Source organism: Gouania willdenowi, chromosome 10 (assembly GCF_900634775.1).
Source record: "Gouania willdenowi chromosome 10, fGouWil2.1, whole genome shotgun sequence".
NCBI classification, from domain to species: Eukaryota; Metazoa; Chordata; class Actinopteri; order Blenniiformes; family Gobiesocidae; genus Gouania; species Gouania willdenowi.
This window is the reverse complement of record NC_041053.1, coordinates 25,907,677-25,932,667: the sequence shown is the minus strand read 5'-3', so window position 1 is coordinate 25,932,667 and position 24,991 is coordinate 25,907,677. Positions and strand designations below refer to the sequence as shown.

General features: G+C 39.3%; 1 protein-coding gene across 2 annotated transcripts in view; it reads right to left on the bottom strand.

The window, feature by feature from the left end:
- tenm1 (teneurin transmembrane protein 1) overlaps window positions 1-24,991 on the bottom strand; it is a 254,688-nt gene that overhangs the window by 12,328 nt on the left and 217,369 nt on the right. For both annotated transcript variants that reach the window (XM_028458823.1, XM_028458824.1), the window contains 9 exons: window positions 19,497-19,651; window positions 15,382-15,465; window positions 14,769-14,963; window positions 10,994-11,081; window positions 9,231-9,427; window positions 5,928-6,241; window positions 4,542-4,714; window positions 2,787-3,031; window positions 712-1,005 (listed from right to left, as the gene is read on the bottom strand). In XM_028458823.1, coding sequence (XP_028314624.1) covers window positions 712-1,005; window positions 2,787-3,031; window positions 4,542-4,714; window positions 5,928-6,241; window positions 9,231-9,427; window positions 10,994-11,081; window positions 14,769-14,963; window positions 15,382-15,465; window positions 19,497-19,651 — 1,745 coding nt within the window. The remainder of the gene's footprint in view (window positions 1-711; window positions 1,006-2,786; window positions 3,032-4,541; window positions 4,715-5,927; window positions 6,242-9,230; window positions 9,428-10,993; window positions 11,082-14,768; window positions 14,964-15,381; window positions 15,466-19,496; window positions 19,652-24,991) is intronic.

Sequence of the window (24,991 nt, the reverse complement as noted above, 5' to 3'; positions counted from 1 at the left end):
AGAGGAGTGCAGTCTGGACTCATTTAAAGCTGAACTAAAGACATATTTAGTGTAGTTTTATTGTGTTTTTAATTGGAGCACTTTGAGATTCCTTGGAATAAAAAGTGCATTAGAAATTAAATCTATTATTATTATTATTATCGCAACAATTTTTAGGGTTAGGGTTAGGTTTAGGGTAAAGTTTAGTCTTAGTCACATAAACTAAACTGTCCAATGTGGGGCGCTGTGTTGGACAGAATGTCGGTAAATTGATACGACAACCATACGGATAATATTTATCATAGACACTCAAAGCATTTACAGAATTAAGGCATTCGTCTTTCACTCCACACTTAGTGGTGGTAAGCTACTATTGTAGCCACAGCTGCCCTGGAGCAGACTGACAGAAACAAGGCTGCACTAGTGCGCCATCGGCCACTCCGACCACCACCAACACTCACTATATTCATACTAGGCAATGTGGGTGTAGTGTTTTGCCCAAGGACACAATGTCAGATACCATTGGGGGTGACTGTCCTCCACTGTGGCACCTGGAAATCTCAGTGGTCTCCATCCAACTACTAACCAGGCTCAGACCTTTTTAGCCTCCGAGATCTAACGAGATGGGCCAATGGCAGGCTGGTATGGCCACTGCCTTAGTTTAATATGCTTTAAAGCAGGAACAAATATCACCTATAGGAGAGGCTGTGTGTCACTTCCTGGTTTTCTTACTCTCTCTGCGTACGTGTAGCTCCAGATCTTGCCATTGACCCAAGCCCTGGACACCACCCTGTCATTTTCATACTCCATCCGCTCGGCCCACTCCCCACGATGAATGGCCGACAACAGTCCTCCACCGGAATAGCTTATATTGACTTCAGTGTATTTGCTGCTGGGAGACCACACCACAGGCCGACCTAGCGGGTCATACTGGATGTGGAGGGTGAACTTTCTGTGGTCGTCGTATATCTTCCCCACTCGAGTGCTTTGATCAAAGTCGATTGACAGCAGGTTCCTGTTGTGTGCCTGAGGGGAGAAGATGGTTCCATGTCAGCAGGAGGAGAGCCAGACCAGACTTAGCTTTACATTTCATAGTTTCTTACTACTCATAAATACTGCATGAAGGCACACATGCAAATGCAAGTGAAACAGTTTGCCAGCAGGGATCTCATTAGTTTAGATAATATTTTTTTTTAAAAACTACAACAAACTAGGGCGGTGACATTGTGAACAGCAAACCTTTGGAGCTGTTGATTAATTAGTGCGCGTCAGCTGAAAAGTACTCGTTTATTTTCAAATCTCCTGCTTGGGTCTGTTTCGAGCTACAGAAGAAGGGGAAGTTTTACATTTATTTTGTGATCGGCAGATAATGAGGCAGGTGTGGACAACTGGCGGCTCGGGGGCTGCATGTGGCCATCAGTCTAATTATGTGTGGCCCCAAAAGGACATGCACAAACAAAAAAAAATACCGGAAAAACCCAAACCGCAACAAAAATGCACAAAATCAATGTGTATTTATTTAAAGAAAAATAAACTTGACTTTAAAAACACAAAAAGAACAAAAACACACAAATAGGTGGAAAAAATGCACAAAAGAGCAACAAAAACACATATCTGAAATACATTTAGGCTGTTCTCAAGGTTTAAACCTCACAGCCCTAAAAGAGGTGTCCAGATCCCTGACATTTAAGCAGATAAAGCCTCAGAAACAACAATATGATTGGCTTTTTTTAAATTAATGAATTAACTGTTTGTTCATTTTTGTGATTTTCTGTTATTTGAGTAAAAAACAAAACATGTGATGACCTAAAACAGGCAACCAGTAGAGCTTAAAATGCCTATATCAACATCCTAAAACAAATGTCACAAAATAAAAATGGTTTTCATTACATTTCTTTTCTTTTTTATACAGCGACTGCTTTTTTCCAATAAACATAGAAAACACACATTAAAGTACTTTCATTATCTCTGAATTGCAACTTTTATTTAATTATTCATTCACCACGTCTACATATGCGACCAAAGGTCATCACTACATGTAGTGCAATCTTTTTTTTCGAGAGCTTTGCATATTTTATTATTATTATATAAATGTTTGTTTTCTCCAATAATGACAGAAAACAAAGCTTTCATTATCTTGGAATTGCAACATTTAGAAGCCACAAGATTAAAGACTCTTAAGGCAATGTGTTAAACTCAAGGCCTGGGGGCCAAATCCGGCCCTCGAAAGCATCCAATTCGGCCTGCGGCAGCAAGCACCAAAAGGTCAATTACTAACTAATTCAGTAGTAGATTAGTAGTAGATTAATTCACAAATTCAATGAAACTCCACAATATTAAAGGACTCACTTTTCCCTGTGCTTATTACACATAATGGCAGTCATTTTTCATCTCAACTCTCAATTTTCCTCAAATACTGCAATTTTCTTCAAATTATTCCACAAAATGTTCCCAAATTACACAAAAATGGGTCACACAAAATCAAATAAATTGAAAGTGAAGATCCTGCAGGGACTGACATCTGTCACTTATTGTTTTGATATTATCAGTGCCGCACATATTTTATCATTTATTTATACGTGGAAGTGCAAACTAGAGCACAATAATGATTAAATTACTCGCCTAAAATCTGCAGCTCACTTCAGATAAACTGCTCCGTATTTGGCCCCTGAAATAAAATCATTCCATGCTCCCCTGGAAGGAAGGTTGCTCACTTTCCATCAACTTCAATGGGGGCGAATGCACAGTACTGTTGCATTGGAATACATTTCCCTACATCATCTGAGTCATTCAGAGTGGTGTTTTACCCTCAGCCTGCGCTCATAAGTGCTGTAGTTGGTCTTGCTCTGCTCCTTTCTCTGCCTCCACTCAATGAGGCTGGGGGCGTGGTCCCCCGGCAGGCTGATGTTACAACGGCTGGCCGTGGGGCTGACTCCGCCTCCGAGGACGCTGGGGACGAGGGGCTCCGTGCTCAGTGACAGCTCCATCCCACTCGCCAGTGACACCAGGAACGAGCCGTCGGAGCTGACTCGGTATGAACTCTGAGCGTGGTCTGGGTGTTTGTCACCAGTTGGTGGAATAGGAAAAAAAAAACAAAACCCACAGACATACACTCGTGAATGCAAAAAGCCACAGAAACCAGTCTATGCACAGAAAATGCAACAAATGCAGCAAGGTGTGAAAAACATCAATCAGGCAGAAACGGTCTTTCAGAGATTTCCGTCAGCTACAGAGGCAAACAACATGAATGCAATAGCTCTTTGTACGTCTGCTTTGTGGGAATGAATTGGTAAAACCCTTTTACTGAGTGTTTTTTTTTATTATCTCAGAAACATAAGCAATTCCCTTTATCAGCTCTAATATCGGGAGAAAACTGCAAGGACAGCAGAATAATAGAAAAAAAAAAGAACAAGGGATGTTGTTGGGTTTTTTCTTTTTTTTTTCTTTCTTATTATGAATTTCATATTTTGATAAACGCATGGAGATGACTTTGTTGTAATTTGGGCTATACAAATAAAGTGAAACTGAATTGAATGTGGAGAAAAAGTAGGTGAAAGAAAAAGCGAAAGAGAAGCTGGGACACATTTCTACACCTTCAAACTATTTCCCAGAAGCTGTTCTTTAACAGACTTATTTGAAACCAAGTCAAACCCAGACTGACGCACGTCTTTGCCAGGTTTCATAGTATAAAAGGGCACATTACAGTATATACTGCATAGCATCATAAGCCCCGTCTCTGTACACATGCCTATTGTTGCACCGAGGCTGAAAAGTGTGTAGGTGGTGGAAATAAGAGTCACTTGAAAAAGAAAAATTCAATGTCAGCTCTGTCACATTGCAACCCTCTGTGTGTGTGTGTGTGTGTGTGTGTGGTGGACCAGCTTTCCCCTCCCTGCAGTCCTGTCATGGACAACAGCTAGAAAGCAATTAAAGGGATGACATGAGAAGAAACTGCTCCCACGAGTGGCTTCTCCACTCCACTCTCATTTTCTCCTCCTCTCATCTTTGCCCTCTTTCTCCCTTTCGGTCGTTAAGATCGTTCAGCAGGCACTAGTGAGATGTTCCTCTGTCTATTGTAAGTTGGGGGGGGGGGGGGTTACTCTCCTTCCCCCTGCTGCCCATTAAGGTTGGTTATGTAAAGAGGTCATATCAGGTCCTTGCCTGCAATATTTAGAGAAATTGTTTTCGTAATAGTGAGGATATCCACTGTATAAATCCAGGTTAAGAGGTTCAGGGTGTCTGACCTAACCAGAATGGGGGAGCTGCAATATTGTAGTTTGCTCATAAATGTTTCAACATCACTATAACCTCATGCTCTGCCCCTGGTGCACATCTGGCGATGTGATCTCTGAATAAGAGGCGCTACCCGGATGAGGCATGAACGGCTTTTGTGGTTTGTCTGTGTGGAGGATGAATGTCGTAGTGGTGAAGCTGAAGCCTTTCCTGTGCGTCTAACATGAAGAGCCTAGACACAGTGTGAACAAATGTAATGTAAAAAACACTTACACACACACACACGTGCACACACACACACACACACACACACACTCCTCATGCTGCACCTTGTCTGAATGTGTAGATGGTGTCACTGGCAGACAAGTTGGTGCTTGTCATGAAGTTCTCACGATTGGACGCGTCCACTTCCACGCGGGACCAGCGCTCCAGGTTTCCATGGAAACCACTCACCTCACCCGTAGGTAAGGTGATGTTCGTCACCCGGCCTTCGCTGTTGTACCTTATAGAACAAAGACACACAGGCAATAATCTGTAAGCTCACATACATACAGATAGTTGTTGAACCTCAGTCTGCACACGCGCAACTGGCGGCCCTTGGTCGAATTTTATGCAGCCCCCAAAGTAAACAGAAAATGACAGAAAAACACAAAACAAAAGCAAGAATACGTTAGAAAATACAAAGAATAAAAACATTGCAGGAAAAAACAGTAAAAGACAAGAAAAACAGAGAAAATACTCCAAAAACACAGAAAACTACTCCAAAAATGAATACAATTACAACAGTAATACGCAAAATGACTCAAAAAATTAGACAAAATTACTGAAAATGACAGCAAAAGTACACAAAAAGACAAGAAAAAAACACAAAAATGACTTTGCAAGCCAACAATTCTAACAAACAAGCAAAACCGCAACAGAAATACACAAAAAACCAAACGACGACAAAATACACAAAATGACTGCAAAAAAACATACATTTTACAGGAAAAATACATAAAAGGACAACAGAAATGCACAAAATGCCTCATTATGAACAAGACAAACATACACAGAATGACAGAAACACACACAAATACTATATAAACTTTGTTTCCTGTATGAATGCTCAGATCAGTCATTATTCTAAATGCTGACTTGAATGTTGATAATGTGGCCCTTTTTGTGGCCCCCGCTGTTGGTAGCCCACCTCTGCACACATGCATGCACACACACACACACACGCATGCTCACTCTCCCCTTGTTCCCCCCCCCACACACACACACACACACACACACACACACACACACACACACACACACACACACGCACACACTTGCACAGCTAGTGTCAGCTATGATTTATAAGTGTAATTATCCAGCAGTTGCGTTTGAGGCAAAGCGTAGGTAGGCGGAGGGAATATCTCAGACAGACGTGTGTTTGTGTACAGCGTGTACAATCCCAAACATGTATGTGATCAAAATATTCTCTAGCTAATCATTCATTTACAGGGAATGGTGGGGGGGGGGGATCAAAATAAAAGGCTTTATAGCTTTTTCCTCTGTTGGTGCTGCAGAGGTTGCCACCAGATGGCACTAACATTTCACTCTACTGCTGTGAGCTTTAGCTGACAAACAATCAGCATGCACTTCTCAGCATTGTGCTATGAAAAAGATTTAAGGTCATAAAAACAATGTGTGAATGAATAAAAGAGGTGAGAGAGGTTAAATCTTACTCGTAAACTGTAGTCCAACTGTTTTCATCACTCTTGGTTGATAGCAGACCCGTGTTGCCATGGTAAGAGACGTGGGCAATGTCGTGGCCTTGGGCTGACACCTTCCGCAGCGTTCCACTGTTGCTAAGCGACAGCCAGTACACCTGTTCTCCAGGAAGCGCCAGCCACAGAGGAACCCCGTGAGCGTCTCTCCTCACCTGGAGGCCGCGGCCGTTGCGGCTGGTCAGCCCCGTCAGCTGACCGTCTGTGCCGTAGGAGAAGTTGTAGAGGTAGTGACCGGTGATCAGGTGTTTGGTGAACATGTGAGAACCGTTCTGTTAAAACACGGAAGGCAGATTAAATACTTAATATCACAGGAGAAAGTAACAGATTAAGAGTACTCATGTTATTGGAATTGAGTTGCTTTTATGGGTACTTTTTTGAGTATATTACTAAATCAGTAATTTTACACATACTTAAGTAGGTTTTAAAGGGCCCATGTTATGCTAAATGGACTTTTCTGTGCTTTAAACATTATAAAAGTGCTATTTAGGCTTTATACACATGCCCAAAGTGTTTTTTTCATTGATTCCCTCAATCGTTAGTTAGAGGGTGATTTGCTCCTTTCTTACTGCAGGGTGAGCCTAAACACCTCACTCCAATTTGATGACGCTTTCCCACTTTGATGACAAATGTGACGTGGCACTGAGCTGGAGAAGCTACGCTTCCAGGAAGCCGCGCCTCCAGAAAGCTCTCTGCCGTGATTGACACAAAGGTGAGCATGTCAGCGCCCTTCACGCAGTGCTATGTATGTATTTTCTACAGTCTATGTATGTACCGCTGAACGCCCCGCCCCCACGCTCTGTCTCGTGCTCATAAAGCAGCATGAGCTCGACTACGGAGTGGGTGGGAGGAGGGTGGGCCGTCCTCTGGCCCTACGTCACCGTGAGGGGAGGAGGAAGTCAGTGTCCCGTCTATAGACACGCCCACTCATGAATATGCATAAGTAAGCCACAAATCAGCCTGTTTGTGTAGAGTTGCTCAGAAAGTGACCTAAAATAGGGCTAAAATAAACCTCAAATACTATGTTTTTGGGTTTCTTAGAACAAATGGAGATGGGTGAAAAAATAGCATGATATGGAATCTTTAAAAGAAGTAAAGTAATTTGTGACATTTCTACACCCAGCCGTTACTGAGTAAAGTATTATTTTTTTTAAATGATCTATATATATTGTGAAACTACAAAAAATGAAATGACCAGAAAACAATCAAATGCATGACATCATAGCCGACCAATCAAAAACCCATAAAATGTTGGTTATTTACTCAGTTTAAGAGTTCATAATTTTTTTTTTTTTTTTTTATTTTGAAGTGAATTGATTGGTATTATTTTATTTAAAAATAATTGTACATTTTGATAAACCTTTTCTTTTATACAGAAGCCTTTGTGGAAGATAAATATAATATTCCAATTGTGCAAGATTTTCTCCCTTCCTTTATAAGTTTATACATGAGATTTACTATATGCAAGGGAAACGAGGGGGGGGTGAAAGTAACTAGTAACTTTTACTTTGAGTACTATTTTTACTTGAGTATTTTATGTATGACTTACTTGAGTAGGATATATTATTACTCATTATCAGCATCACTTACTGAGAATTCAATCACAAAGCAAAGCACACCAAGCATTTATGCCATGAAGCACTTTTTTCTTCTTAAGGTAAATGGGTAATAATAGCATGCAAAGTGCTCCTCAACAGTAGTAAAAACACACAAAAAATATTAACTCAAGTAGCTCTAATGAAGTACCATTTTTAGATTAATTAAGAACAGGGAGGATCTTTCTCATTTATGACTGACGGGTAAAAACATGCGTGTCAAACTCATTTTAATTCAGGAGCCAAATATTACCATATATGATCTCCAGTGGGCCGCAGATTAAATGTGGAAAAATGAGTGACGCTAACAGTTTGTACCCTAGTTAACACTATGTAAACGATATTTTGATATTTTTTTAATTTAAGATTTTGAGGGAAAAAAATGTTTTTTTCAACAATTTGAAATGAGAAATGACTGTAAAAGCATGGGGGAAACTGTGAACCCTGTGTGTAAATCCTAAGATGCATGCGAGGATGGCTTTGCTGAACAGCGGGCATGAAAAAACTTCTTTTTTAAATTATGTGATTAATAATGATAATACTGCAAGTCGGTTTTATATAGTGCTTTTCAAAAATTACTCAAAGATGCTTAACAGGAAGTAGCAAGACATAATTACACGTTATGCTTATTTTAAAGAAGAACAGTCACAATTTTACCTTTTTCAACAAAGGTTACATTTTTTTTTACCCATTTGTTTAAATTTTTTTTTGCAACGTTGTGCTGTAAATTTCTTATTTTTCAAAAAGGGGCACAACAGAAAAAAGATTGAGAACCACTGATTTTAACAATGATTAAAAACTCCTTCTCCTATGGGTCGATATGAAAGCTCTATAGACGCCTTAATGGCTGGAGGCAAAAACAGGAAACGCTGCTGGCTAAAGCAGATATATATACAGTATATAAACACTAGATAACGCAAGCAGAATTCGCCAGCGTAGCTCAACGGCAGCCATCTTACCTCAGACAACTCACGCTCTGACATTCTGCTGCGCTCTACGCTAGCTGTTGGAAGGTGAGTGATCAGCTTACACAAAAACACCCTTAACTCGATGAAATATTGACATATTGACAAATGGTGTGCCTTATTACAAACCTTATTATACGTAGGTATGACATAGGATTCTTGTACATGTTGAAATTGCTGCTTGTCATTTGAAAATTGAGCAAGTTCGGGTTATTTAAATAGTACGTGCACCATTGATATTGATGTAATGAGCGGGGCCAGCTGTCTGAGGTAAGATGGCCGCCACATTGTTACGTCGCTCCCCATTGTCTAACAGCGCGGGTAGGTCAACAAGTGTTTATATAAGCCCCACCCAACAAAATATGTCACAATGTTTACAAACAATCTAAAGGGTCTATTGGGCCATATTCAGCCCCTGGGGCCTTGAGTTTGACACGTGGCCTAAAACATTCCTTCTAAACAAACCCAAATTGCATGAAACTGATTTGATAGTGATTATTTCTGTTACATTCACCCTCCATCAGGTGGCTGCTCTATCCGGGGCGGAGCTAAAGCATGCCCTGCACTTCTGGCACCTGATTGATATTCAGTTGCCACCTTATGTGATTAAAGATGGTTTAGGGGAGCTAACAGAAAGTAGAACGTCAATAATCTCTTAAGTGTTTCTTAAATATTCATAACTCTACGCTAAGTTTGAGTACCTCACTAAAGAGATAGAGCTCCTGGTCCAGTGGGGAGCTGATCTCCACCAGTCCGGCCGGACCGGGCTGAGGCTGGTTAGGACTGACCGCTCTGATCCTGATGTTGCCCAGATCAGCAATATACAGTGTACCATTGGGGGCCACTGCTAGAGAGGAGGGAGCCTTAAGACGAGCATCACGAGCGTAGCCTCCGTCTCCTGATAGATATAAAACAACAACAACAGAAGAATGTTTTGGGAGAAATAAACTCTTTATCGTCACCACTGAAAAGCACATACAGCTCTGAAATAAACAGAAATATAAACCGGTATGAAAGAGAGGATCTTGACAATAGACTCAAAAATATGAAGAAACCATGTCAGCGTTTATCAGTTTGGCTGGGATACCATAGCTTCCCAATGGAACCAATATGACTACCTTGATGGTGACCTCAGCCTTATCAGAAGATGGTGGTGGGTGACTAAATGCACCCAGATGTTTTCTGCAGCACAACAGGATAACAGCTGGGTGAAGCCCTTTAGATGCTGTCAGCAGTTGCCCCGCGGTCTGTGATGGGTCTGCACAGACAGCAGGGTGGCAGTTTATCTCCTGACAGCATGCACAATATGTGTGTATGTGTGTCTGTGTTGGTTTGTACTTCACATGGTGTGCCCTGACACACGTGTGCATGTTCAAAAGCGGCGGCGCGTTGGTGTTTGCTGCAGAGAGATGGGAAACGGAAAGCCTCTGAAGAGAGTAATCATCTGTTAACAGCAAGACATGATTGAAAATATGCAAAGTACAAGTCAAGAAATAGGGATGGTTACAGCCCATTGGCTTGTGGCACGGGGAAGACACTTCCCTCCATTTTGAATAGAAAAGAAGCAGATTTTTATGAGCAGAATTAAATGATAAAATCACATCCTCTGACACTTACAATGAAAGCACGGCCTAACTGTCAAAAGAACATCTGCTTATTTCTTTGGTCCTCTCCCTCTTCCTTTTATTACATTTCAGGTGCCCCTCCACGACACACACCAACGCCATTCAAACATTCATCAGCTTACAAGGAGCCATTTTCTTCCCCACAGCTGTAATTTGAATGGCTTTGAAAAGTTTCTCTGACGCTATATTGCTGCTGAAATTTAGCTCAGGAAAAAAGGGGGTGCCTTTATGTGATTACAAACACATGGCCCAGCACAGCATTTTCTGTATACCCAACACATGCACGTCCTCTTCTTACCTCATCACTGAGACTTTATTGATCTTATGTGCTTTCCTGTAGATCCCGTCATCCTCTTACATAATCGCTTTCATAATTTTGTTTCATTCCCTAAGAAGTGCCGAAGCAGCCCTCACTTAGACGTTAGGATTTCTTTCCGACTTCAATAATTTAGACAAGCTGAGAGCAGGGAGGAAAACAGAGCTGGAGACAGGCAAGGAGGACAAAAAGAGTCTCAAGCTCTGCGAATAAAATTACTCGGCCAGCAGGGACAAGAAGGCGACACAATTTACTCACTCAATATCAAGCAAAACTGTCCATATCAAGTCCTGAAAGCTTTAAAAAAAAAAAATGGCAGTTTCTATTTCTGTTTCCTCCAAATGTACTTCAGAAACAAGCCAGTGGTGATACGATCTGGGAGTGTTTTTTAAACGCTGTTATGTGTTTTTTTTTTGTTTTTTTTTAGCAGCATAATCCTATTAGATATAATCTAATACTCTCGCATTACTTAATCCTGCCCTCACATAACAAGTGTGTGCATGTATATGCCTGATGAACCCACCGGAGAAACAATCACAGTTGGGGTCTATCTTGCAATCGCAGTCTGTGGGGGCTCCAGAGATAACGGAAATCTCCCCGTTGGTGGAGACCTGTGGAGTTTTCACATAGAGGGACACATTACACACATGGAAAAACTCCAAATACCAATACATACACTTTCCATCTTTAAAGAAAAAAAAAAAGGAAAAAAAAATATATATATATACTGTATATATATAAAATGTTTAACTATTATTTACATAATTTAAAGACAGTGGTTTCCAAACTTTTTTGGGGTCGTAACCCCATTTTTAATATCATATATTTATGGCGACCCCAGAAACATTTTCTCTCTAGAATTCGTTTTTGATCGTGTTTCTTATACATGATTAGTGGACAAAGATGCACCTGCTCAGATATTGATTTTACTGCAATTTATTTGAATGAGAATTATATTTCAGAAAGTGAAAGTATAGACTACTTATGTTTGAGATTGTGTGTGGTAAAGAATAATCATTAAAAAATGTATAAATATTGTATAGAATTTTAATCAGCATATTTTTTTTTTGGTAAATTACTAGACATTTCAGGTGATTCCATTTTAATTCCAGGCGGCCAGGTTGAAAAACAACACTGCGTTAACAGTTGATATAATCTGATGTCACACTTGTTGTAACAATACATCTCTCTCAGAAACCGTTCTTTTGTGGAATAATAAAAAAAATATGAATGACGACTACTTGTGTAAAACATCTAAATTTCCTTTTCTTGAATCTTTTGTCGAACAGAGCAGGGGAGCTGTGCAGTAAAAGCCTATCATCACCTTGACCAAAGGAAACGCTCTCCCGTCCTCCAGGATTCTCCTGTTGAGCTGTCCTAATCAGTTTTGTGGCCCAGCAGGTGGAGAACAGCATGAAAAAACATACGCTCGCTTCCAGGAGAGGTGAAATATATAAAGCACGCGCTTCAGATAGAAAATAACGGGAAAAGTTTTCTTGCACAAACAAACGCTTCCTTGCAAATTCCCTTTAATTAAAACCAGACAAACACAGCCACAGCAGAGCTAATTTGGCATATGATGATGGTGAATTTAACGCAACTCAAAACTCCTGGAAAATACATTTTTCAATCACTTCGGTGCTGCTGTGAACTATGAAAATGAACACTTGGACACATTTGGTTGTGCTGGAAGTGGATGGACAACAGAAAGTGGATGGACACGTCTGGAGTACTAGTCAAAAAAAAAAACCACGATCTACCTAATGAGTCCTGTTTTTATAAATCGCATTTTATCTGTATAATAACCCTGACTAGATTCCAGAAGGTGCAACTAAATCCCTGAAATTCATCCTCTGAATTATTAACAATCCATTACCTCACATCAGCCTCATTTTTCATGAATTAACTACAAAATACCTTTTGCTAGTATTCATACATTTGGACAGGTGGATTTCTTTTTTAGACGTGGAATAGATTTTATGATATATTTAGTCCTTGAAATGCCAAATACTAAGACAGGTGGGACGATTGCATTAAAAGTGACTTTTAAAAAGCAGATTCTTTTTAATGCAGTATCCAGCATGGCTGGCTGCTCCCCTTAAAAAAAAAAAAAAAAAAAAAAAAAGCATCTGAGGTATACTTTCCTGTCTGCCTCCACACGGGCTCAGCATGGGGCTACGGACTACAAAAGAACTATTGACTGGGTCCAGCAGGCAATCTTTGGGCGTGCGGTGCCAAAAATACTGCAGTTCTGAGATAACTCGGCTGCTAACTAATGGAGGGGATGGAAAAGTAACTTTTTTAGAAATACACTTTTGGTTACATCAAAGCTTTGTCTGCTCGAGTGTGAACGGAATCGGAACACCTTGCTGCACAGCATCTGTTATGCAAACAGCCGAGGCACAGTGGGGCTCATGATGCAATAAGTCTGTGGGTAAATTAGTGTCAAAGGGCCAGATGGATGGTTGGTGTCTGCTCATGCTGAGCTGGTTTTCCTGTTTTTCACATTCACAAGGAAACATTTTAGTTATTTCATTGCCTACATCACTTTTTCTCAAATGGAGGTACGTGTACCTCCATTTGAGTACGCAATGGTACTTGAGAGAGAGTGGAACATTAATACATTAAAACATTACAAATACAGGGTTTATAGTGTTTCTTTTTAGGTAAAAAAATATAATCATAATTATGATGATGGAAATAATCTTGGTTAAATATATATATATACTGAAAATAAGGATCAGTTTGGTCCCATACCAGCAGGAACATGACCGGAAATGATAAAAACTATTGAAATAAATCTATTCAGGAAGCACTAAATACTGTTTTATTTTAACTTATTTAAAAAATGACATCCTTCAATAATAATACATTTAGATTCATTCCATTATTATGCTCTAAGTAATCTGAGCAAAATGTTGGTTTTTGGTTTATATATAAAAACCAAAAACCAACATTTTGCTATATATATATATATATATAGTTTGACTGTTTGAAGGGGTGGAAAGGTGTCTTTTATCCAGAAAATGAGTTCAAACAGGAGCCATTAATACAGGTAACGGGTCGAGGATAGAAGAGCTTCTTAAAGAAGTTGCAGGTGTGTGAGAACCAGAGTTCTTGCTTGTTTGTAGTTGCCAAATATTTATTTCAAGCAAGAATTTACAAATAAATTCTTTAAAAATCATACAATGTGAAATCCTGGATTTTTTTTTCACATTCTGTCTCTCACAGTTTAAAATTACAGACAACTTGCACAATCTGTGGCCACCAGATACTTTTTTGCCCCACTGTGTATATATATATATATATATATGCATATATAAACTACAACTGATCAAAAATTATGTTAACATTAATTTAGCTCATTAATTCTCTCAAAAATCTGTGTAGTTCAAAATGCTAACAAAACATTGATTAATAATGAATACTGTAGATTCATATCAAACAAAGAGTGTGTACAGTCGTCGCTGTGTGATGTCATGTTAGCCTTGTTGTCGTACAGCACAGAGTGATGATATAAGCCCAGTGGAGCCATGTTCTTCCCTTACTTGTGAGGATTTTCGTACTATACTCCGGTTCTCCCACAGTCCAAAAACATGCATGATTAGGTTATATTGAGTCCCTAAATTTGGCAGTAATTGGTGACCCTGTGAAAAACACACTCAGTCCACACTGTACCCCCTTTGCTCTAGATGTCAGCTGGTACAGACTCCAGCTCACCCCCTTATATCATTGCTTTTCAACCTCGGGGTCGTGACCCTATGTGGGGTCGCCTTAAATTAAAACGGTGTCACCTGGAATGTACTGATTAAAATCATATTTTGAATTTGTTATTTGTTAATTCTTCTTCTTTTTTCACATTAAAATACCACACTTAATCTCAAACAACTGCATTCCAGACTTTCACTTTGTAATAGTAATGATACAAATCTATAAATCAAATAAAATGCAGTATAAAAAAACAAACATCCAAGCAGGGGCATCTTGTGCTTTAATCCTGGCAACTCAAACATGATCAAAAATTAATTCTTTTGAGAAAAAATGTCTCTGTGGTCCCCAGAAACTTGTGATATCAAAATGGGGTCACGACCTAAAAAAAGGTTGGGAACCACTACCTTACATGAAAATATATATTTGAAGTAGAATGAATCTCTCTATGTATTTATGTAATTATATTATAAATCTGGGGCGTATTTAATATAAACAAGAGGACAATCAACAACAGAAAAAACAGGTATTTCTTTCACTGGAACAACTTTATGTTGATGCAATTATAATAATTTAAAGTTTGCGTTGACCTGCTGGATGCGGTTGATGCGTCTCTCGTCAGTCTCAGCAATGAACAGCGTTCCCAGATGAGACAAGGCGATGGCTTTGGCAGCTTCCAACGTGGCCTGCACCGCTGCCCGGCTCACCAGGTGGTGGTCAATCCCCGGCACCTGGCAGTGAATGGGACGCCCGGCCACAATCCGTACCTGAAGCTTTTCTGACACCTAAAGAGACGCATAAACGTTTTATCGTGGAAGTGTAGGCTGAATGTACACAGACACATCAACTCAGCACAGTCAGCCAACAATGGAAATCAACCTAATGACTGATGCAGTGCAACGGGAACCCTGATCTTTTAACTCATTAGGCTTTTTTACATGTCACCTCTCTCTCTAACAGACCATTTGTGAATTTAGGAACTCAAGTTCAAAGGCAATTACCTTAAAATAACTCCTGCAGAGCTTTTTCCGAGTGTAGTTTTTCCCCTAAACGCAACATTTTCCTGTCTCACTCAATGTTCAACGTGTCTAACCTAACTGCTCTGTTATCTGTGAAAACTTGCATTGTCAGCATTCATCAGGAGAAAAAAAAAAGGCGAAAACTCACAGAGAGAATGAAGTACAGAGCAGATATTCTCTTTACCTGTAGGACGATGTTATTATCCAGGATGTACAAGGAGTTGTCAAGGGGGTTGATGGCAAGGTCTGTCGGCCACTCCAGACGCACCTGTTTAACGACACATACATAATAAAGGGACTTGACATTTTGTGGCATTGCAAAGAGAAGTCGGTTATACACGAGAAAAAAACCTCTTTAATAACAAAGTATTAGGCATACGCGCAGTTAGCGGGTGGGGGCAAACACATAAAAGTCCCATAAAACACAGTGACTGTACAAAATCTATATGAATTCATATAGATTTGTTGTTCTTTTAAAAATAAATGTGTTTTTTGGCACTCGAGTCATGTGACTTGGTTCTTGGACTTCTGTTGCGTAACTCTACTTCACAATGTACAGTATGTGGTGAAGTGACACTGCAGGTTTTCTTTTCAGCAGTTTTACTGTGTTTTGAACTAAATGTTGAGATTCATTCGATTGTTTTTATGTCTTAGAAAGATTTTGATGCAATATATGGATTCAGTAAGACATGACATCACTTTAAAGGTGAGCAGTGCTGGCTTGTTTATGTTAAGTTTGACAAAATAACTGTTTTTGCTGCGATGGTTGTGTTTTAGAATGGTTTATATGATTAATAACAGAAGATTCTAAGCGTTCAAATGGTATATAATACTGTGTTTTGACCCGTATACGGGACGGTGGACGTTTTTGTAGTCAACATTATCAATTATGTTACCAATAATTTTTGCATTATCATTTATGTTACACACATTGTGGTTGGCGCGGATCTCTAGATGGTCTATATATTCAATTCTATTTTTTCTTTTGCCCCACCCCCCGGCAAGAATCTCAAACTCCGCCTACGTTATCTAGACTTCCTGACTCTCCCCGTCCACACAAAGGTTGTATTTATTCAAGACTCACACCAGCTCATTTCATCCAATAACCGTGTTCACTGCGTGTTCAAACAGCACACCCAATCCACTAACACCGTGGGGGTTAAAGCCAGACAAAACAACACCAGCACACAGACTCCCACATCTCTGCCCACCTCCTACGCACAGAAACACTCCAACTGTGAGCTGGATCCACCACGGAGGCGATGACGAGACAGGGCATCAGGTGATGGATGGCTCTGGTTGTGGCTTGGTAAATAAATGGATCATGCTAAATTGTAGCTGACATGTCCAATTATAGCCTCAGCCCAAAAAGAAGATAAGAAAATCTGTTTCATAAGGTAGAGAGAGATTCATTAAGCAGGAGTCGTGGTGTCCTCTCCACGTTGGCTTATAACGTTGGACGTCGTGTGATGAAGAGTGCTCGATTTAGTTTCTAAATGCACCCACAACATTAACACCTTTAAAAGTGATAGTCATTAGGTTGGTGTAAAAGAAGTTGCTAAGTATGTGTTAAATTCATCATGCCATTCCTCATGAGATGCTTCAACTGTGAACATAATGAAACCATATATGTTGACCAGTTTAAACATTTTACACAGTTAAAGTTTGAATGAAAATGTGGAATTTATATTCCAATTTCTGAAACTTGACATTTAATCTGCTATGATCTTTTATTTTTCCAAAATCTTCTGTGAAAGATGTAGGAAATAAAATGATTATTTATTTATTTATTTTTTCTCCAGTCATTCCTGTTGTGGCTTCAACACGAATCAGAATCATTCAAACACAGTCAAGGTTTTCACATATTATGTATCAACGCGAGGTGAGAAGTCTGTTCGTTACCGAGAATTTCCACGTAAATTGTGCAAGACATTTTGCAATGCACGAGAACCAAACCAACGTCAAAACATATTTTAACGGGCAACACTCAGAGACCAAGACGCAAGCCAGTTATCAGATGTGCTCGACTGGAATGTGTAAAAGAAATAAAAGAATTGGCAAATGATTTGTTATTGAAGCAGGAGAATGAACGTAGTCTAAAATATAGAGTTTTCCACACAAATACTTTACTGAAAGATTAAACCTAACAAGGTGTAGGGTAAGTTACTCTAAACTTGTAATATATTTATATTACTAGTTAGTTGGATAGAAATTTTATATATTTGCATTACAATATTACTGTTTTTTTTTAAAATGTAACTGAGTTACATTACTTTGAGTTACGTTTGATCCAGAACACTCATTATATCACACTGATAGTGTTCAAATAAAATTGGTCTAAAGTTTTGTTTCAAATACTTCTGCTGTTTCAGTCGCAGAACGCTCTTTTTTTTGTTCTCCATACGTTATATTTAACTATAATGATCATCTTTTTTTCCCCCTCAAATAATTGCAAACAGTGAAAAAACAAAGCAAATATGCACTTAATATAAATATGCATGTAACTTGAGTTACTTTAATTGTAACTAGTAATACATTACACCACTTTTCACTTTTGTAATGAGTTACACTACTGAGTTACTTCAAAAAGGAATATATTATTACAAAAATAACTAGTTACTCCCAACACTGTTATTAACACAAGATCCCCTCAAAACTAACAGCTGATGCACTAAAAAAAGGCATGAAAAGAGAATAAAATCTTTAAACTATTGATGTCAGTGGATTGTAAAAACAAAAATCAAATTTAAGACTTATTCAATATAATTTTCATCATTAATATATGTGTATATATATATATATATATATATATATATATATATATATATATATATATATATATATATATATAGTGAGTACTAAATATGAACTAATATTTGAAATAATTGCATGACTTACACTCTGTAACTGTTTAGTAAATGTGTATTTAACGATTCCCTATGTTGAAACAACATCATGACTTGTTATATTTAGGTGTGGTATACGGCCTGTGCGCCAAGCATGAAAATATGATGCAAAGTGACATGAAAATGCTTGGCCTACAGATGGGGGGACAACCGTAAATGGAAATGATTGGGCCAATCCCACACTAACCTGTAAGGCAGCACCAGGCCCTGCTAAAGGCACATCTTATGGCATCTATGGGAATTCACCTTTCCTGAACACTCGTATTTACACATCCTTATGTGTGGGCAGAGATCACTTTTACACAGCTGGCAGTTCATCCATAATTTATCCTGTGCTGAAATAGGCCCTGATAAAAGTTAGTGGTGTGATCTTAAGGAGGGCAGATCAAACCTGTACAGGAACTGTTTGTGGTCTCATCCTGCTCCTCACCCCCCTCTCAAACACAAATGTGAAAGTCAGTAAATTCCTCTAAAGCAGCGATTCTCGTACTGGGTGTGTCGCAGACAGGTGGTCAAATAAATGTCTGTCACGTTTGACTTGTGTTTTATTTTGAAACAAACTTTTCTTTTGACATGCATGCTGTGAAATGCATGTTGCACAGGAAAATACTGTTTATAGATATGTGTTTTTAACATTTTTTTTTTTTACTACTTTTGAAAAACTAAATTTGGTTGGTTGAATTCTTAAAAGTCGTGATTTAATGACTGTGGCAAAATGTAGGTCCCAGGGTGAGACCAGTCGAACCCCTGCTCTAAAGCACACGTGTCAAACTCATGGCCCGGGGGCCAAATACGGCCCTTTGGAGCATCCAATTTTGGCCCATATAGAAACTCAACATTATTTGCAGGTGCTCACAGTTTTCCCACTGCTTATTTTGCATGATTGCAGTCATTTTTAATGTTAAACTGTTGAAAAAACTCAAAATTCACACAAAATCCTTCAATTTCCCTCAAATTATGACGTAATATTTCTCTTAATTAAATACAAATTAGTCACAAATCCAGGAAATTCAAAGTGAAGATCCTGTTAGGACTGATATCCATCACTTATTGCTTGGATATAGTCAGTTTCTTACATATTTTGTATTTTATGTATACGTAGAAACGCAAACTAGGGCACAATAATGTTGAAATTACTAATTTTCCCGCATATAATCTGTGGCCCACTTGAGATCAAACAGCTCCATATTTGGCCCCTGAACTAAAATGAGTCTAAAGGAAGCTGTCCTAACCAAAAAAAACAAACTGAAAATGTAACCAGTACTGTGCATTAAATAAGCTCCAATATCTCAACACAGAGGTTTAGCATTTTACCAATAATTTCAAAAATAGCATATCTGAAAAAGTGTCTTTCCCCTTTGCGCTCTAGCAGTAGTCAGTGTACTGATCTTACCTGGCTGATATCCATGCGTGCGTCACAGCTCAGTGGCTGCGTCGACATTAGTCCATTTGAGCCAATGACAGTGGAGAGCAAGCCCCTTTCATTAATCTTCTGAATGGTGGTGCCATCGACAAAGTAGACAACCCCTCTTTTATCCACTGCTATACCTGGGTGTGTGAGAGAGAAGCAGAGGGAGTTTTTAGGAGAATGGCTGAGAACGTGAGACTGGGTGAGAAAAGGGTAAAAAAAAAAAACGAGAGAAAATGTGAAAAGAGGATGCTGAAAGGGAGAGGAGGGAGCTTCAGAGAGACATCCAACTCAGTTAGACATTCAGCTCAGCAAGCGGCTGTCTTATCAAAGGCACTGCACCACAGAAATGTAATTATATTTCCATTCCAGAGACCACTAAAGGGATTAGAACAATGCAACTGGAGGAAAAAGTTATTTGTCACATTAGATGTGAGCGGGGTGCCGCGGTGAACTTTTGACATTCGACTCTTTGGCAAATCTGCATCCCAAATGAGCATCCGCACACGTGAACGTCTGCTCATGTGTGTGTGTTCACCTGCAGAGCATGTGGGCTTTGTTTTGTCACCATGTAGAGAATACACTTGAACTCTCCTTGCAGTGGTACGGACAGTGAGCGAAGAGCGAGCTATGGCCCAGGTGGTAAAGGTCAGGCCAGACAATGAATCATCTGTTATGGATGAGGCGCGACCTTCATCTCGCTCTCATCTTCATATACAGTGAGTCCTGTGACTCAACAGCACACTGTAATATTCAATGACTCAACCCTCACCTCTCATTCCGCGGGCCGCCAATTCCCCCTGACTGCTTTCACTTAGCAACAGTGACAATAGGCCATATCTTATCCACTCCGCACGCCGTCCCTGTGCATGTGGCACACTGTGTCATTTGCAAATATATTATGTATATGGTTTATCATTAAGTCACATCAGGTTTATGTATTTAGCTCTTCATCTCAAGTATGCCTCATATGGCTTTATGGCAAAGCTCACTTATATAACTTAGTCACAATCAATCACCAAAGGAGATGATATGCACTCGACAGGACGAAATAAAAGGAATCATAACAAAGGGATAAAAGCATCATCATAAACACATTAAAAAACTTTTGAAAAATAATTGCTTCTTTGCAATGATTCCACCTGCGGTACGAAGGATAGGAAAAGGATTCACTGTTTAAACCAATTTAGGGAAATACAGCAGACAGATGGAGTCATACTTGCAGTGGCCCGTTGTAGTATCCAAAGTTGAATATCATGACCTTTATCTTCTGTCACAAAAGGTACAAATACAATACTGAATTTAAAGTTTAAAGTCTTAAACTTTACATAATTGGGCTCCATTACCTTGTGAACCTCATCAGAATAAGCAGGTGCAGAAAATGCATGGATTTTGCGTGTATGCAACATTTTAATTAATATTGTAAGACTGATGACAAAAGGGATGCTGGATGCTGTGTTGGGCACTTTGGGGTTTTATTGTTTACTGTTAATGTTTATTGTAAAACTAGCACTTCAGTGCCTTGAGAGACTATCCTGAAGCTTTATATAGAGCTAATTAAAAAGCCCCCAATTAAAGCTATCTTTATTGTTCCCTCAATAATTAATTACATTTTTTAAAAAGATTGCTCTGAAATATGTAAACTTAAAGCTGCGACACTGGTTATTTTTTAAAGGATAAAATCATAGTGTATGCCTCATAAATTAATCAATCAAACATAATTTACTCTACAAAATGTTATGTATATTGGATGCATATAGAGTAAATATAGTGTACATTCACTCTATGCATCCATTTACGGGACTTCACATCCCACAATGCAATGTGGGAAAATCACGGTGGAGATGTAAACAAATTTTCAAGTGGAAATTCAGGGTTTTTTTTTCTCTTTTTTTGGAGTAAATGATGTCTGTTTTATTGATTGATGAGGCATACACTATGATTTTTCTAATAAAAATAAATAAATTGGGGGTAGTAGCTTTCAGAGAAGTTTTAACTGTGCCGACCCCAAGATAATATATAGTTTCAACGGGAAATTGTGGAGAGCAATTATTTGAGTTATAGACAGCAATCAGTGAACACATCCAGTAGATCCTACTGAAACATCTCCCTAGATGAGGCGAAAACATACGTATATATGAAATCTGAATGGGAATCTAGCTTTGTTTGCTTTCACACAGGAGGTTATAATCTGTTTTTATCAGAGCTTTTTCTGAGAACAAACGCCTGAAGCTGCTGCGTCTGATGAGACTGATGAGGTTTCATTTTCAAGTAAACATGGCATTTAAGATTTTGTTGAGATAAAAGTACGGTGTGTGTGTGTGTGTGTGTGTTTGTGTGTGCAGCCTTTAAAATAACGGAACGTAGTTGGAGAACAAAAAGCTCATCTGATTTTCTCAGAGCATGGGGGTAATGTCTTCAAATGACTTTGTTGTTTCGTTTCAAGGTATAATCGGCTTACTGAACCATCAGGCTGCCTCTCTTGCATCACTTCTCCTGAGAATAAACTTCTCAAAGAGATTTGTCGGCTGATGTGGCCACGCAGACGATATATCCAGATAAAAATAAGCAATGGAGTGGCGTCGTTGGTATTCAGTACAAAGCCAAACCCCGTTGCTCCTGTTCAGTCATTCTGTACTTCTTTTCTACTCTGTCACTCCCTTCTTTGACACACGGGCTATACATGTGGGATGTGACGAGTTCACTTGGCACGCCCGTTTCCCAAGATAGCCCCTCCTCTTCAGGGACATGATTGAAGTCTTTGGCTGTGTTCGAAATCGCATACTAACCTGCTACTCATACTAAGTCTCATGTCAAAATGAGTATGTAGTGCGTTCACATTAGATAGTATAGAAAGATTGAGTACGCAAGAAATACGTGGATGTACAGTACACTACAGAGCCTTTCTAAAAAATTAGAATATCATGGAAAACTTGTTTAATTTCCATAATTCCATTCAAAAAGTTAAACTTTCATAGATTATAGATTCAAGGCCCACAATTTAAACAATTTCAAGTATTTATTTGTTTGTTTATTTTTACATGCTTTGGGCTTCCAGCTTATAAAACCCACGAAAACAGGAATTAAAAAAAATAACAGAATACTGTGAAGAAATCACATTGCACCCCAAATCATGACTGACTGTTGATATTTCACACTGGATCTCAAGCAGCTTGGGTTCTGTTCCTCACCCGTCTTCCTCCAAACCCTTGGACCTTTTTTTTTATTTTTCTGGCCCGTCCACATGGCGGGCCACCGGAGAGGGTAGATGGCGCAGACAGGCACGCGGCACTGCGGGCCCCAGGGACGTGCCGAGCAGCACAGCCGGAGACCCACCCCGCGGCACCCCGAACCATGCCGGCCATACGGAGCACGGCGGGGCCCGCCCTGCCAAAGCAGGGGGTGGCCGAGCAGGAGACAGACCAGCGCCCACACCCCTTGGACCTTGATTCCCGAATGGAAGACACACTTTACTTTCATCGGTAAAGAGGACATTGGACCACTGGCCAACAGTCCAGTCCTTCTTCTCCTTTGTTTCTGCAAAAACTGAGAAGTACTGTAAATGGTGATTCCTTCACAGTATTCTATTTTTTTTTAATTCCTGTTTTCGTGGGTTTTATGAGCTGGAAGCCAAAATTATGTAAAAATAAACAAAAAAAATACTTGAAATCGTTGAAATTGTGGGCCCTGAATCTATAATCATAAAAGTTTAACTTTTTGAATGGAATTATGGAAATTAAACAAGTTTTCCATGATATTCAAATTTTTTTTGGAAGGGGTCTGTATAACCAATAGTATCCAGCTGCAGCCCCGAAACGGAAGCCCCTGACATGACACAAGATTCTGGCTGGACAGATGTGCCCCTGACGTGACCGCAGAAGCTATTTTTCAATGCAACAAACCTTAAATTTAGTTAAGAAGTGGAGGCGGTTAGGGTTAGGGTTAGTAAAAAAGAAAGAACGGTGCCAGAACAGTGGATAAGGTTACTGGTATTCTACATTACTTCTGTCCAGCCAGGGGCACATCCGTCTAGCCAGAAGCTTGTGTCACGTCAGGGGCTTCCACTCCGGGGCTGCAGCTGGATACTACTCACTATATCGGGACCTTTCTGAAGTATGCAAGGTGGGCACTAGTCATACTTAACCGAATGTAAAATCGTCCTGGGACCGTCTTCAAGCTAAAGGCAAACATCCGCATTTTAAAACAAAAGCATCTCTTCTTGTCTTCAGTGATGTCCAGAGGCGTAGGCGGCAAGCGGAATGCCCTACAACTCTCTTTCTGGCCGCCTTCTATTCTTTTAACATGTTCAAAAATGATTCCGTACCCCTTAAGCACCAAAAGAATCGTTAAAAACTATGAAAGGTTGAAGTTTTCCACACTTTGAGCAACTTTTGCAACGCTGTTTCGGTGGCAATTTTCTAAATCTTGCGCAAAGTCTCGTGAGAGTTCATCCCACGCTCCACCAAAGCAGCAGCTTTACACGCCTCTAACATCAGCGGGTCAAATCGCTCTTCCGAAGCACGCAAAAGTCTGGTATTGGCTGGGAGAAGATGAATGAAGAAGTGAATATGCCACCCAAACGTCACACTACAAGGTCATTTTAAAGAGGATTTAACTTTCATTCTGAATTAAAACTCCCATGTAAAAGTGTCTCAAAATGTTTCTCTAGGCATAACTTCATGCTGGTGAATTGCTTTTTCCCATTTTTTGCCATTTAAATATATGAAAACACAATAGTTATCACTCTAAACATTTCACAACAAACCTAAATGTCCCTGACTTTCAAACACAACCTCATTTGGCCATCCATGAAAAAGCTACATAATCTCCCACTTTTCTATAGCAATACATACTTCCTACGGGCACTGCACTATACCCTTTAATTATCCTCAAAACAGAAATCTAACCAGATTTAGCCTTCAAAACCCTTTCAAATGTCATGCTGTTGCATTACTGGTTTTGCTTTTTCCCAATGGCTAAAAAAGCAAAAGGCACCGGTAGTGGTGAAACATGAGTGAAATGGGGTTCAACTCCTTATAGTGTCCTTGCTAAAAGCCAAAATATATGAAAACACAATAGTTATCACTCAACACATTTCACAACAAACCTAAATGTCACTGACGTCCCACCTTCAAACACAACCTTATTTGGCCATCCATAAAAAGCTACTTAATCTCCCACTTTTCTATAGCAATACATACTTCCTACCGGCACTGCACTAATAATAATAATAATAATAATAATAATAATAATAATAATAATAATAATAATAATAATAATAATAATTGTTTTAGTTTTTTCGCACCATCCACCAAGTCACATTCCTTGTATTGTTTTAAACTCTAATTGGCAATAAAACTAGTCTGATTCTGACTTTTCTTACACAGCGTAACGTAATCACAGCCTTGCATTGTTGCATGATTTGTTCGCTCCCTTGTTTTGGGCGGTAATCTCTGTCCTCGCTTTGACTACATAAGGTA